Here is a 12,763-nt window from a genome sequence, read left to right as displayed (position 1 = left end):
ACAGTGGGGACTATGTATGGACCCGAGACGGGGAAATCCACTGGATGAGCAATGGCTCGAAGGGACTATGGAGACTGGAATATCAACCCGGGCACGTCTACACGGCTGTGGAATATGGACCCGGATGCCAACCCGGGCCTTCAGGTTGGACCTCGTAGTCATCGCCTGCTCAGGAGGTGAAATGTACCGAGGTTGATTCGATCTTTTTGACTCATGATTGCTGGTATCAGTCGTGGAAGTGAACCCCTCATGACGGGAGGATAACAAGCCTCAGCCAGGAACAGCCCCGTAACTCCATATGCCGCAGACTCCGTTCCCACCTCCCGTGAGCTCAGGCGCAAGCTTAATCGACAATTTGGAGCACCGCTTAAGGGACATGTCCAACCTGACATGGGATCCCCGGCATCGCCCGACTTCAGCCGTACTGTTCGGCGAACAGTACTCGTCTGCCACCCCAAATAACCTCAAGATTCTGTACAGCCTTGGACGGAGTTAATCACAATAAAAACAAAATAAAAACAAATCAGATTCCAATAAATGGCGCGCTTACCTGCCCCACCACGCCGCTAAGAACTTGAAGTAAAGGCAGAAAATCTCCGTGCCTTGGTATTGCAGCATATTTACGACTTTAGAGACGTGATCACGCAGTTACCCTGGCCCGTTGCAATATAATCACTTGTCAGATATCTTTTCCGTAGACTGAAACTTACTAGCCTGGAGTGAGAAGGAAGGTCATCTGAGCCAGGTGTGTCAATCGAGACCGAGAGTGATTAATAATCATTGTGGTGTTGGTCTCGAGATTCGACGGTTGGCGATGGCTGGGGAGGGGATCGCTAGCCAGCTGAAACCTCACCCAAGAACGTTTCCTGGAATCATTAAACCTAGTTGTTTGAATGGTTAATGTTTCCCCGGAATCTTCATCCATGTGGAGTGGAGCGCCTGTAGTCGATACTGATAGGCTTGTCAGCTAGCTGCCGGCCCTGAGGCATGTAACCGTAACCAGTAGCCTATCACCAGGAGCAAGCACAACCTACTCCGTATGCACATTCTCCTGCCTTACCAGTTCCAAGGAAAGGGCGCATAGTTGGGAGTGCTCCTACAACTTGGCATACTGATGCCTTACCGGTGCCACATGGAGTAACGAGATGCTTGTCGATCGCAAGCCACACTGGCCACGCTTCGTATCTTGTGAAGGGATAAACTCTGCGGGAATACGTGAGTTAAAGGTGGTATTCCGAAGGGAGCGACATTTCCGATTATCAATCGCTGGAGTACTTTTCCTAACCAGCGGTCGTTATCGGGCACAAGAATAGCGAGGTTGTTTGGTGCAAAGCAGACTCAAAAAGTAAGCTCAAAAAAGTGTCGATCCTGGGCTGACGTCATCCGGAAGATAGCTCCGATTAGTGAGATTTACTGTGAAGCTGAAGGGCCAATTATCGCGTTTCCTAATTAAGCCATCGAAAATGTGAAAGATTAATACGAGGATAAACACGGCTGGGTGCCAACAGCCGCCTAGACTCATGATGATCGACCTCCTGTTGCCATACGCTTGCCATGTTCCTCGAGGCATCATGAGATGCCACGGAGAGGCAAAGTGAGGGGGTGAGATTGATAAGTATAGTGAGACTGGTGGACTTAGAGGAGGCATATATGCTGAATTAGTGATCGACATGTTGGTTGGTCCGTCGTGTATATACACCAGAATTGCAGCTAACGTACGTTTATCCAACGCGTTCTAGCCAATGATATTAACGTCTTCACTGGTTATATTTCACATGGATTTCGTGATACCGGACTCGAATGCTGGCCGAAATAGTAGTGAAAATGAAATAAGAAAAATAAACAATAGACAAGATACCTTGCGACAAACTGACAACTGCAATGATGTATGGTATCAAACATGTGATAGAACGCCTCTCCACTGCCGTTTAGAACAAAAAACAAAAAGGAAGTAAAAAATGAAAAATAAAGCTAGCCAACTTAAACGCGGCGGATAATCAAGAAAGGCGATGTCATAGGGCTCAAATTACAACTGCTGGCTCGGGAAGGACAGGCGTGGATAGAGAGGAAATGTCCGGCAGTTTTGATGCTCGAAGATTCGGAGGAAATTCATGACACATATGGGTTTGTAAGCGCGAGGGCTTTCGGGACGGGTGTTACTTCGTACCAAGGGGCGAATTGGTAAGTTCGATCTGGTCCGTACCCAGAGACCACACTTAGCACCCAGTTCCAAGGAACGCAAAATCTGTTCCCTCTGGTTGATTTAACAGTCGCATAACAGGAGGCTTGTATTCAAGGGTTGAGGCATAGGGCATGGGCGGCTGGCTTTCGATAGTTGGTGCGGTATACACGGGTTGTTGGTACTCCACTGGCATGAATCCCATACGGTGTGGATCAAAGCCCTGGTTCTGCTGCTGCGGGTGTTGTTGTTGTTGTTGTTGCTGCTGGTGCTGTTGCTGATGTTGCTGATGCTGCTGTTGTTGCATCATTTGCATGAATTGCTGCACGTGCTGCACCTCGACGGACGAGGTTACGGGAATATTACTATGGATGATCGGCGGGTGTTCCTGCATCGTCACTGGGCGCATCGGTAAATTTTGTTGAGGGAAGAATTCATGGGTCGGTGTGGGAGCATTGGGGTAGTACGCTTGTTGACTTAAGAGATACTGCTCGTTCGGATGAGAGGTAGTGACAGGTGTAGAGTATGAGTGTTCCGAAACAGTCTCTTCTGACGGCATTCGAGCCATCGATCCTAATGGGTGGGAGCGATGTTGATGCTTTGTGAGAGTAGTTTTACGACAGAAGCTGCAGCGTTGTGAGCTAGAGACTTGGCACCGAGCGTTGAAAACTTCATACCTCTTATCGCATCGGGGCTCCTGGCAAATATAAGGACGCCGTCCTGTATGGATCCTGCGATGGCGAGCAAGACTTGAGGACTAGCGAGCTATCAGCAACGACTCTGGGATGGCCAGAGGAGTGGCGGGGTCTTACATCGGAAAAGGCCTTGCGACAGCCTTCATGGTCGCAGACATGAGGCTTCTCTCCCGTGTGCGTTCGGGAATGTACCGTCAATGCGCTCCGCTGGATGAAGCTCTTATGACAGTCCTTGTAGGTACATTGGTACGGTCGCTCGTTGGTGTGTATACGATAGTGCCTGCCAAGATCTGACTTGCGATTGAACGACTGAAAACAATTAGCGAGTGGCGAAATTACCAAGAGGGAGCGGATTACCTTTCCACAATGAGGCTCATCCCAAGGACAGCTGAAATCGCGGCCGCTGCCAGGAGCCATGGCGGATTAGAGGGCGCGGGAGGACTGGAGATCGGGAAGTTTAGAAATTGTGGGGATGGGCCCAGACAGCGACGAAGAACTCAAGAATATGGCCCGAGGAACGGGACACAAGAACCAGAGTCTAGGATCCGTTGGAAAAAGGGCAGTGAGCCGGATAAGAGAAGCAGAGGCTGATGAGAAAAGAGTTGCGTTCGAGTGGCCAACTCAATGGCCACAGCAGCAGACGCGAGAGAGAAAGGGTCGGACGAGGGTTGAGATGAGACGAGGGAAGAAAGTTGAGGGGAAGAGAAGAGAGCCACAGGAAAAAGGAATCACAGACAGGATCGGAGGTGACAAGGACAAGGTTATCACAGGAAAGTTAAGGCCAGGATGCGGCGGGTTGGACGGTCTGGTCTGGTCTGCAGTCTGGACGGACAGAAACGAGGTCGAGGAATGACGGATCGACGGGAGTCACGGTGCTGTTGGTGCTGACTTTGAGGCTGGAACATAATATATCACTAGCGAGGCGACGGGAGGAATAATAATAATAGAACGCCAGGAAGAATAATAGAGGAGGGGTAATATATATGCCTAGTAAGCTGGTCAAGGTGCGACTTGGTGATACGACAGTCAAGACCGGAGCCGAGGCGAGCAGTTAGTATAAATAGAGGGACCTTGAGAGATCGTGGAAAGACTCGGACTCTGCTCTAGGTAGGAAGAAGCATATGCCGTGTATGTTCAGAACTGCAGAGGAGCTCAGTAGTATAAGTAAGTGGTGTTGAGGGAGTCTGGTCAGTCGGTTGTGAGGTGATCCTCAGGCCAGAACAATAGCCCGCTTCACTGGCTAGCCTTGGCTAACTCCAGAGGACAGAGGTGGAGAAGGGGAAAAAGAAAGAAGAAACGAAGGTAAACACCAAGCGGACTGGTAATTTACCGGACTCGAAATGGTCAGGATTAATATTATTATTATTATTCCTGGCTGAGGACGGAGTAGGGTCGGTTGATGGAGGGAAACTCCTGAGTATGGCGAATCTGAGAGAGGGGGGCGCTCACTCGCACGAAAAGAAACGAGCCATATTATTAGCGGAGAGCGAAAATTAGTGCTTGTACCTAAATGCTAGGCGCAGATGGTCCCATTCAGAGATTCCAGGCTAATAACGCTATCTCTGACTCTCAAACTGACAGCTGGGCCTGGGGGCCAGAGAAAAACTCACGGAGTGGGAAAGCAAGTGGGACGTGCCCGGGGTAGACGGAAAGGCTAAGGGAGAGGCCGAGCTGTACCACTTGGTCACCACCAGTGACTGGCAAAAGCCAGACGAGGAGGGGACACATCCCCCCACCCTCCAGGCTCCTGCAGTGCCTGGCCAAACTTCCAAACTTCAGAGAGGCGACTGAGCCCAATCAGCGACGGTTGAACCCGAGGCTGGCAGAGTCCCTAATCCGGAGACAGTTTAGCCTGGCTCTCTGGGACACCGCAGGGTCGATTGGAAATCCCCAGGCAGCCTCCCGGCCTGGCAGCAAATCAGTTCCAGGACTTTTTTCTGTTTTGTTTTTTTAATAAATTTTTTTGATTTTTGATTTTTATTTATTTTTCCCTTTCTGGAACAGGCAAAATTACCGCCAGATTCTGGCCTCAAGATCTAACTGAGGATGTTACATTCAGAGCCCACCTTTCCTCGTTCCAGATGGAGTCGCGAGACGTAGCAGCTGGAGATTAGAGTTCTATGACAGCCGTCTCCAGTCCCTGTCAGTCCCTTGTTGCAGCGCTCAGTCTGGAGACTCTGGACACTCTGGAGACAGTCTAGAGACGGGTTCTTAAGCCGCGGGTCTGGACAGACGATACGAGATACGATGGGCCAGAGGGCAAACAAAGGAAGCGACTCCACACAATAAGCCTGGAGACAAAGAAAAGAAAGGACGGCTCTGTAAAGAGTCGACAGCCAGAAGTCAGGAATCGAATTTCCCAATCCCCTGGGACGAAAAGGGCCGCCCTGGTAGCAAACAAGTGGCCAGCGCTCGCCGATGCAACGCCGGCCTCCTGGTTCTGGCCTTTCTGGATTGCGCCAAATGGGTTGCCCTTCTGTTCAAGTGAGATACCGAGCATCTCCTAGCGAGTCTATCCTCATTGTTCAGTCCATCTATGGCCGGATCGCCGGCTACGACTGGCTGTCGCCACTGAATCCAGGGTCCTCCGCTACCCGCCGTCACCAGGGCCGTCCGTCTGCCCCTTATAGGCCAGGGACCTAAAGTCTCGAAGGGACAGGGATCTCCAAACCGTGGAGTCTCAGATACAAAGCCTGAAGGCCTCGTTGTATTGATTCAATTCCTGAGCATTTGCCTCAAACGACTGAAACACGGTACATCAACCCGGATTGACTACGGGAACTTGACTGATAGCTGTGCTACCACGCCGAAGCCGTCAGTAGTCGTTACCGGCCATCTATTCTTGGCAGATACGCGCCGGCTTGTTGCCTGATTTTTCTCTAGCAGTTTCAACTGAGGCTGCCGAACACCCTTCCGACGCAGGACTCGAAGCGATAGCTCAAGGGCCGAATCTGGACTCAGTACAGTCCGGTATATCGGGCTCTTCTGCCGCTGCGTCGAAGGCGATTTTGCAAGTGGCTCCGGGTTCAGATGCAAACTTCAATCTCGCCTCCGATCGAGACCGAGATGGAAAGGCCAGACCCAGCCGGCCAGCGCCATGTCAGACAATGAGAGTTTTTCACGTGACCCGCGTTTCGGACCCTGTCCGCTAAGTATCTACATCGTAGAAGGCTTCTTGCCAGTTGCAACGGGGTATACTCGGACAACCGGGACGGCCTTACTGTCGCAAGTCTGATGGCCACCCAACTACACTGAATAAGGCCGTCGTAATAATCTTGAATAAGCTCACTCTGATCACCGGCCACCGTCCCGACCAATCGACCACAGGTACTGCGTATGCGTATCTGCTTCGTATCAACAGTCAACGCACTGCTGGTACATCCTCTTCCGCATTCGTCGAAGGATCAGCGTCAGCTCAGCTCGCAGGATCTCACAAGCCACAAACGTGCCCTCAACGAGTTAGCGCCTTGCAACTCCCTATCACCGGGGAGGTCGCCCGTCGATTTCCGTTGATAAGCAAAAGCTTCACACATCGACTATCGGCGGTCAGCGTTCAATGTGTCCATCACCCACTGAAACAAGTTACTGTTTAGTCAAGTACATAGTCCACTGCGGAGTACTTCATTTTCATATTCCCATCTTTTAGCGACGGAGCGTGTGGGCCGGCGGGTATATCCGCCGGCCATTCAGAGAGTGCTGAGTGCTGACAAGTGCAAGACAGGTTGAAGTTTGCTTGTTCAGGAATAAAGGATGCATCTGAACAGTTAGCCTCGGCGATAAGACGGCTAACTCGGATTCCTGGTCTGATAGATCATGGAGAGCCGCCATAGTCTACGAAACTACCACGCGATAAGAACGATCCTCCTTAGCCACGCGTTCGACCGATCATCATCTCCTCGATCTGATTTGTGGCTGCAGCATGCGAGATTTGGTGCTCAGACGACGTGAAGAAGATCTTTCTCCAGGCTCCGTCTAATTTGAGTCCGTGTGGAGTTCTCCGCATGAAATCATAGAAAAAAGACGATGCGCGAATCGAAGCAGGAGAGCAGAGGACGGTGATCGATCATCGTCACCGTCAAGTCTGCTCTCTTTGGCTTCTGCAAATTAAAGTCTCGTATAATCTGTACGTTCGAAGAATATGTACCGACTCTGGGAACCGGTACAGCGTCCTGATTTGCAACCCCTTGAGAGGCTTAAAAACAGATGATCAGCAGACACCAATGCAAAACAACGAAGCGTGTGGCCCGTTGAAAACAAGGAAATGAAACTCTCTTCCTTCCTCGCAGGTCACTAGACTCGATCTTGGCCAACGTGGGTGCCCCTTAGGCACAAGACGCCAGACTGAAAGTTGACCAACATTATTGCCATATTCAAAGGCCGAAAGGATCCACAGTCGGCCAGGGTCGGTGACTGGATTATAGTTCATATCCAGAATCCTTGGTCTACTGGGGAATTCATCCGCCAAACCGTACCCAACGGTTCCTATCCCTGTGCCATGGTGCAAGAGGGAAGTACTCTTATTTCTCGTTACTATTGAACTCGACAAACCCCGAAGGATCTTGGATTGACTATGGTATAGTCGCTACGCCACCCGTCACAAAGCAGAGACTATCTTGTTCTGTGTCACGCCATTCGTACAGCGATTGGCATATGCGTTTAGGCAATCAAATTGGGACTTCGAGGTGGTCGATTTGCCAATCTCAAATGTGGGAGCAGTGTCGACGTCGTATACTTGGTGCATGAGACGCCACTTGTTCCTGCTTTGGGCAGGAGGATAGAAACCGATCTATGAGGTTTACGGTAAGGATAAAAGGAGGAACTCGTGCAATGATGATCTATAGTTTGCTCCCATATCTCGTTAGTCTAGTATAACGCCACGCCGAGCGAACTCCGTGATTTTGCCACATTATCGCGATATTTCGGAGGGTCGACAGAAGCTTCATTGTTCTCTGAACCTAGTATACTCAGTACTCTTAGACTGAGAATTGAAGGATCAATATGATATTGTGATATTGCTTCAGCTCGAACTGAATTCGCATTGATAATCATGAGTAATCGAACTGGCCTTCCCAATGACCTGGTCATCGGTTTTGTCATTGTCGGCTTCAAGGAAGCATACACTTGGAACTTTAAATTTGCTATATTTTTCGTATTCAGCCCACAGTTCCACTCTTGTAGCACCCACCGTTCCCTTCCAAATCCTTCAGTTTGTATCTACTACTCGTTACTCGATCGAGACAACAGCTCGTCTCATCTCATCTTATTTCGTCATGCCAGCAGAAACATCACGCTTCTGCGTATTTGGCTATTTGGACGACGACAGTTGACGCGTCCTCCTACGATGAAGGCCTAACGTACTGAGATTTTTCGCCCGTTACGGCTAGCCATGACCTGATCCATAGGCTATCGACGTGGACAAGTGGAAGAAGCGCGGCGAGTCGCCTTAAAGCTTCCAAGCTCTATCCTACTAATCATTCCAGGATTCAATATCTCTCAGTGGATATCTGAAAAGACTGCGTCTCCATTCCTCGAATCCCTGGATAAGCAAGATAACATTTTGTCGCCTGAGGCTACATATTTAACGGAATGGACTTTCTTGGGTACCTTTGTCTTTGCAACATACTGATTCAGAGCAGTGCGTTATTATCCTCTTCGTACTATCTGGCGCCCCGCATTCATTCGTAACAGACTAACTCGAGTTCAGTTCATTGTTTGTCTTGGCTTGTGATAAGTTCTTAGACCGTTGACGCCAGCGGCATCCCCGCGGGAAAGCACTCCAACTTGCGTTTTCCGCCAGGAGCTTCGCTCGCCGCGATGTCATTAGTGCTTATCGGAGGGCGGCGCAATCTGGTCTGGTCCGTTCCGGACCTAATCGCATACTTGCTTCCCCGGACCTCCCAAATCATGCCTATCGATGCGAGTGCGGGCAGACCAGTGAATCAACCGCGGCAGATCGTCCCTCCCGGGCACTACCGGGCATAGTCGGAAACTGGAGGGTAAACAAGCCGGAGATGACGCTTCTGTATGCCTAGAATATGGCAGACTTGCGGTACGAAAGAAAATCGTCGCCATAGCCGAGTTCGACCTCTTAATTCGTTCAAATGCTCTCTCTTACTTCGGCCATTCAGATTGAATGGACAAGTGGAGCTTTTCAGTTCAGTCAGAACGCCACTTCATGGCATTGGCGTCAAGAGGCTTGGGGTCCGGAGCCACCCCATCAGCTAGCAAGGGATCCTGGTTGGCACTCGGGAATGAAACCAATCCGTAACCTGAATCATAGAGACAAATGTTGGGACTAGGAAATAGGGGAGAACAAGCCGTGTTTCCGAGTCAAGGAGCTACCTCACCAATGGGGTTTTGTGATAACAGCACTGGGACGCGACGGTTAGCTGCTCCACGGCCCACCCCAACCCCAAATAGCATCCAAATATAGGTCCAGGACCCAACTGTCAATGAATCAAGTTCTAGTCATTGAAAGCCCTGTGCAGCTCAGATGTCGCAATCACCAAGTGATCGAATCCTGACTCGCGTGGTCCCGGCCCCAAGGGTCAATTCTTTGCCTTCATATGCAACATTTGGGAACCTTGAGGCATAGCAAGTATCCTTTCACCACTCTCGCGCGTACCTACTAAAACTCGGCGATTTGGATACCAGGTCCGAATAGCAGTACTGCGCTTCGGAATTCAATTTCGGGATTTCCGACAACTCCAGCAAATATACTCCGTATGGAGAGTCGATCTAATTCGTACTTGCAATCCCGTTCTGTAACTGTTGAGCCTGAACCAAGTCCAGAATCAGGATCACCAAGGTACATCGGCGAAGGATCCTTTATTGAACTACATGTTGCGCTGGTCTTGGTTTCATTCCAGGCTCATATCTTACTTCAGCCGCCCACCGCAACAAATAGACGGCATGTTTCCCTCCCATGTTGACGCACAACTCCATATCAGAGCTTCAGATCAAAAGCATTTGCGTCGAATGCTCATAGGTCATAGCACATGGTTAAGGGTCGGTCCGTTGTGGATCTTCACCCACGCTTCTTCGATTTCTGGCTTCATGGCATGCCGTCAGAGTTCACGGACCACGCGAACCTTTGGAATTACCGACTGACATCGGAATAATATTCCCGCATGTCTTGGTACCAGATCCACCGAAAAAATGTCCATCTGAAAATATGACTATGAGTCTGAGCATACTACGGTTCTTCGGGATCGGTTCTTGATGCGTTCCGTTGAGATACTCAGCCTCTGCCGTCTCAAGTGCTTACCTCGGCATAGCGTATCGGCCTGAGGCGTACTACCCCAGGTTGTAACGTACCCTATTGCCATAACGGAACTTAATAGCGACAACCCACGCTTGATCATAAGCCTCTGCCCGTCTTTCAGCACGAAACTTTGCGGAGAATGCAGTTTTTTCCAGTCGCGTCGCTGGGCTTGCCCTTGCTGTCTTTTTCCGGGGCCACTAAGAGATGCACCATGTCTTGACATGGGTACTGATAATGTTGCCGGTTGCATGGCGCCCATAACCAATAAAGCCCCTGCCTGTCCCCTCCTACATTCAGGAGGCATCAGGATCCTCCTCTATCAATGACGTCCCGCTCCTGGCTGAGCGGCCTCATCGGGTGCTCAACTGTGGGCGGCTAGGTATACCGCATTGAGAGACCAGGTAGTAGCAGAGACTAGTAGTGTCCAGCAATCGCGCAAGCAGACAAAAGAAGAGAACCTGGTGACCCATCACGACAGGGGAACCAAGCCATTAATCTATTATGATTCCGCGAACGTGGAGCTCTGCGGATTCGCTTATCGACATCTTCAGCTAGACTCGGTCGGCAGAGTCCAGACTGCTAGAATACGAGGTTAATCAGCGGCCGTCCCCTCCTGATTGCATCCTTTGACGTGCTTATCCTCGTATATATCTTACCCCAGATATCGTTAATGCGGGGAGGGGCGATCGGCTAGTGCGAGTCGAACCAGCCTCGGCATGTCTGACATCACTGTCACGGTCTCATCAATTAATCTAGGACTAGGTGGTGAGGTGATAGTTGTTCAAGAGTTATCGAGAGAGGAAGTATGCCCGATGGGCTAAACGGCTTTAGCCGTGGCTCTAAGGATCGGATGAGACGGATCTATGGGAACCAATCCACTCTCAGACCGGTCAATACTCGTAACAAGCCAGATTAAACGAAGTCGACCACTTGTGGCGGCGTCCGACGGGTGGCGTCGCTGAGCTGGGTTGACATGTGCCTTCTAAACGATAAACGTACAGAGAGGAGAGTTTGAACCTGTGGTAGGATGCTTACATCATCCACCACTTCAAGATGCACCAATCACCCCGAGAGGTCCCAGTCGGGATAGTTGCTGGATCAAAAGATCTTGATCACAGGGGCACAAGCGCAATTGAGCCACCATGCTTACGGACGGCATCGAAGGGGTCAAGGAGAAAGTCTTTGTGCTCGTGACCGGTGCCAACAGGTACAGTGAAACCCTGCGCTCTGTCTCCTATCTCATGCGGTCCGTTAGTGGTTTATGTTTCTAACTGTTACCCCTTGTGGGTTTTCACCGTTTAGCGGACTAGGATACTCAACGTGTTGCCGTCTTGCAGATGAATTCCTGGCGTCTCATCGGAACGACCATCGTTCATTGACAATCATCTTCACTACCCGGAGCACAAGAAAGGGAAGCGACACCCTTCGCAACCTACAGAATCACCTCCGCACCTCCACCTTCGGTGCTTCGGCCACCGCTCGAGTGACCTTCGTTCCTGAAAATGTCGACCTCTGCAACCTCCTCTCGGTCCGCGCGCTATCCCGTCGCCTGAACAAGACCTTCCCAAAACTCGACGCGATTGTGCTTAATGCCGGGATAGGGGGTTGGTCTGGCCTCAATTGGCCTCTGGCCGTATGGAGCGTTTGCACCGACATTATCCATGCGACGACGTGGCCAAAGTACAAAATTGCGCCTGTAGGTCTCATAACGGACAACCAGACAATTACTGTGACCGACAAGGAGCCCCGCCTGGGAACCGTCTTCTGCGCCAACGTCTTCGGCCACTACATGCTCGCGCATAATGTCATGCCTCTCCTGCACCGATCCGGATCCCCCAACGGACCCGGACGCGTGATATGGCTCTCCAGCACTGAAGCCACGATCAACTTCTTCGATGTTGATGATTTTCAGGCGCTCCGGTCCAAAGCTCCCTACGAGTCATCAAAAGCGCTAACAGACCTCCTATCCCTCACCTCAGACCTTCCCAGTACTGCTCCCTGGGTGAAAAGCTTCTATTCCACCGACTTCGAAACCGATTCCAAGCCCAGCACCGGACCTGAGACCGCCTCGACCATACCCAACGTATACCTCTCTCACCCCGGAATCTGCGCTACGGCGATTATACCCCTTCCTACAATCCTCATCTACGCAATGGTCGCCGCATTTTGGCTAGCCCGCATCCTCGGCTCCCCTTGGCATACCTTATCCACCTACCTAGGCGCTTGCAGCCCTGTCTGGCTTGCTCTCTCCACACAATCAGAACTCGACGCCGCCGAAGCACCGTACCGGAAACACGGCGGCGGCAGGGTGAAATGGGGGTCTTCGGCGTCTCGATTAGGTGTAGCCTCCGTCGTATCTTCGGAGGTTGACGGATGGGGCTATGGGGGTGTTCCTGGGCCGGCTGTTGTGGCGGAGGATAGGGTCAGAAGGCGCAAGCGTGGTGCAGTGGATCTTACGGCTGAGGGGAAGGAGGGATTCGAGGAACTGGGGGCTAGATGTTGGAGGCAGATGGAGGAGCTGAGGATCCTGTGGGATAACTTACTTGATGAGGAGGAGAAGGGGACTGGTGTGACGGCGTAGGTGGCTTGTCCTGGGAGGTGAGATCTCTTACATTTCGGCCTTCG

At 51.1% G+C, this 12,763-nt stretch overlaps 5 protein-coding genes across 5 annotated transcripts, besides 1 other annotated feature; 3 read left to right on the top strand and 2 right to left on the bottom strand.

Moving 5' to 3' along the window:
• Nucleotides 1-12,763: part of a sequence feature (contig 1.96 1224..98894(-1)) that runs on past both edges of the window.
• ANIA_11482 (uncharacterized protein) lies at nt 52-496 on the top strand (the record flags this gene model as incomplete). The annotated part of the gene is made up of 2 exons (XM_050612297.1): nt 52-144; nt 308-496. 2 exons carry the CDS (start codon nt 52-54, stop codon nt 494-496), a joined length of 282 nt encoding a protein of 93 aa, XP_050468237.1.
• Nucleotides 2,217-3,291, bottom strand: ANIA_05583 (protein aslA; the record flags this gene model as incomplete). The annotated part of the gene is made up of 4 exons (XM_050612296.1): nt 2,217-2,805; nt 2,857-2,936; nt 2,992-3,183; nt 3,232-3,291. 4 exons carry the CDS (start codon nt 3,289-3,291, stop codon nt 2,217-2,219), a joined length of 921 nt encoding a protein of 306 aa, XP_050468236.1.
• On the top strand, nt 4,215-4,665 carry ANIA_11483 (uncharacterized protein; the record flags this gene model as incomplete). The annotated part of the gene is made up of 2 exons (XM_050612295.1): nt 4,215-4,217; nt 4,456-4,665. 2 exons carry the CDS (start codon nt 4,215-4,217, stop codon nt 4,663-4,665), a joined length of 213 nt encoding a protein of 70 aa, XP_050468235.1.
• Nucleotides 9,031-10,442, bottom strand: ANIA_05584 (uncharacterized protein; the record flags this gene model as incomplete). The annotated part of the gene is made up of 4 exons (XM_658096.1): nt 9,031-9,169; nt 9,504-9,700; nt 9,757-9,826; nt 10,192-10,442. The coding sequence occupies 4 exons, from the start codon at nt 10,440-10,442 to the stop codon at nt 9,031-9,033; spliced, it is 657 nt and encodes a 218-aa protein (XP_663188.1).
• Nucleotides 11,281-12,719, top strand: ANIA_05585 (3-keto-steroid reductase; the record flags this gene model as incomplete). The annotated part of the gene is made up of 2 exons (XM_050612294.1): nt 11,281-11,345; nt 11,441-12,719. 2 exons carry the CDS (start codon nt 11,281-11,283, stop codon nt 12,717-12,719), a joined length of 1,344 nt encoding a protein of 447 aa, XP_050468234.1.

Source organism: Aspergillus nidulans, chromosome V (genome assembly GCF_000011425.1).
Source record: "Aspergillus nidulans FGSC A4 chromosome V".
Taxonomy (NCBI): Eukaryota; Fungi; Ascomycota; class Eurotiomycetes; order Eurotiales; family Aspergillaceae; genus Aspergillus; species Aspergillus nidulans.
This window is presented reverse-complemented; position numbering and strand designations above follow the sequence as displayed.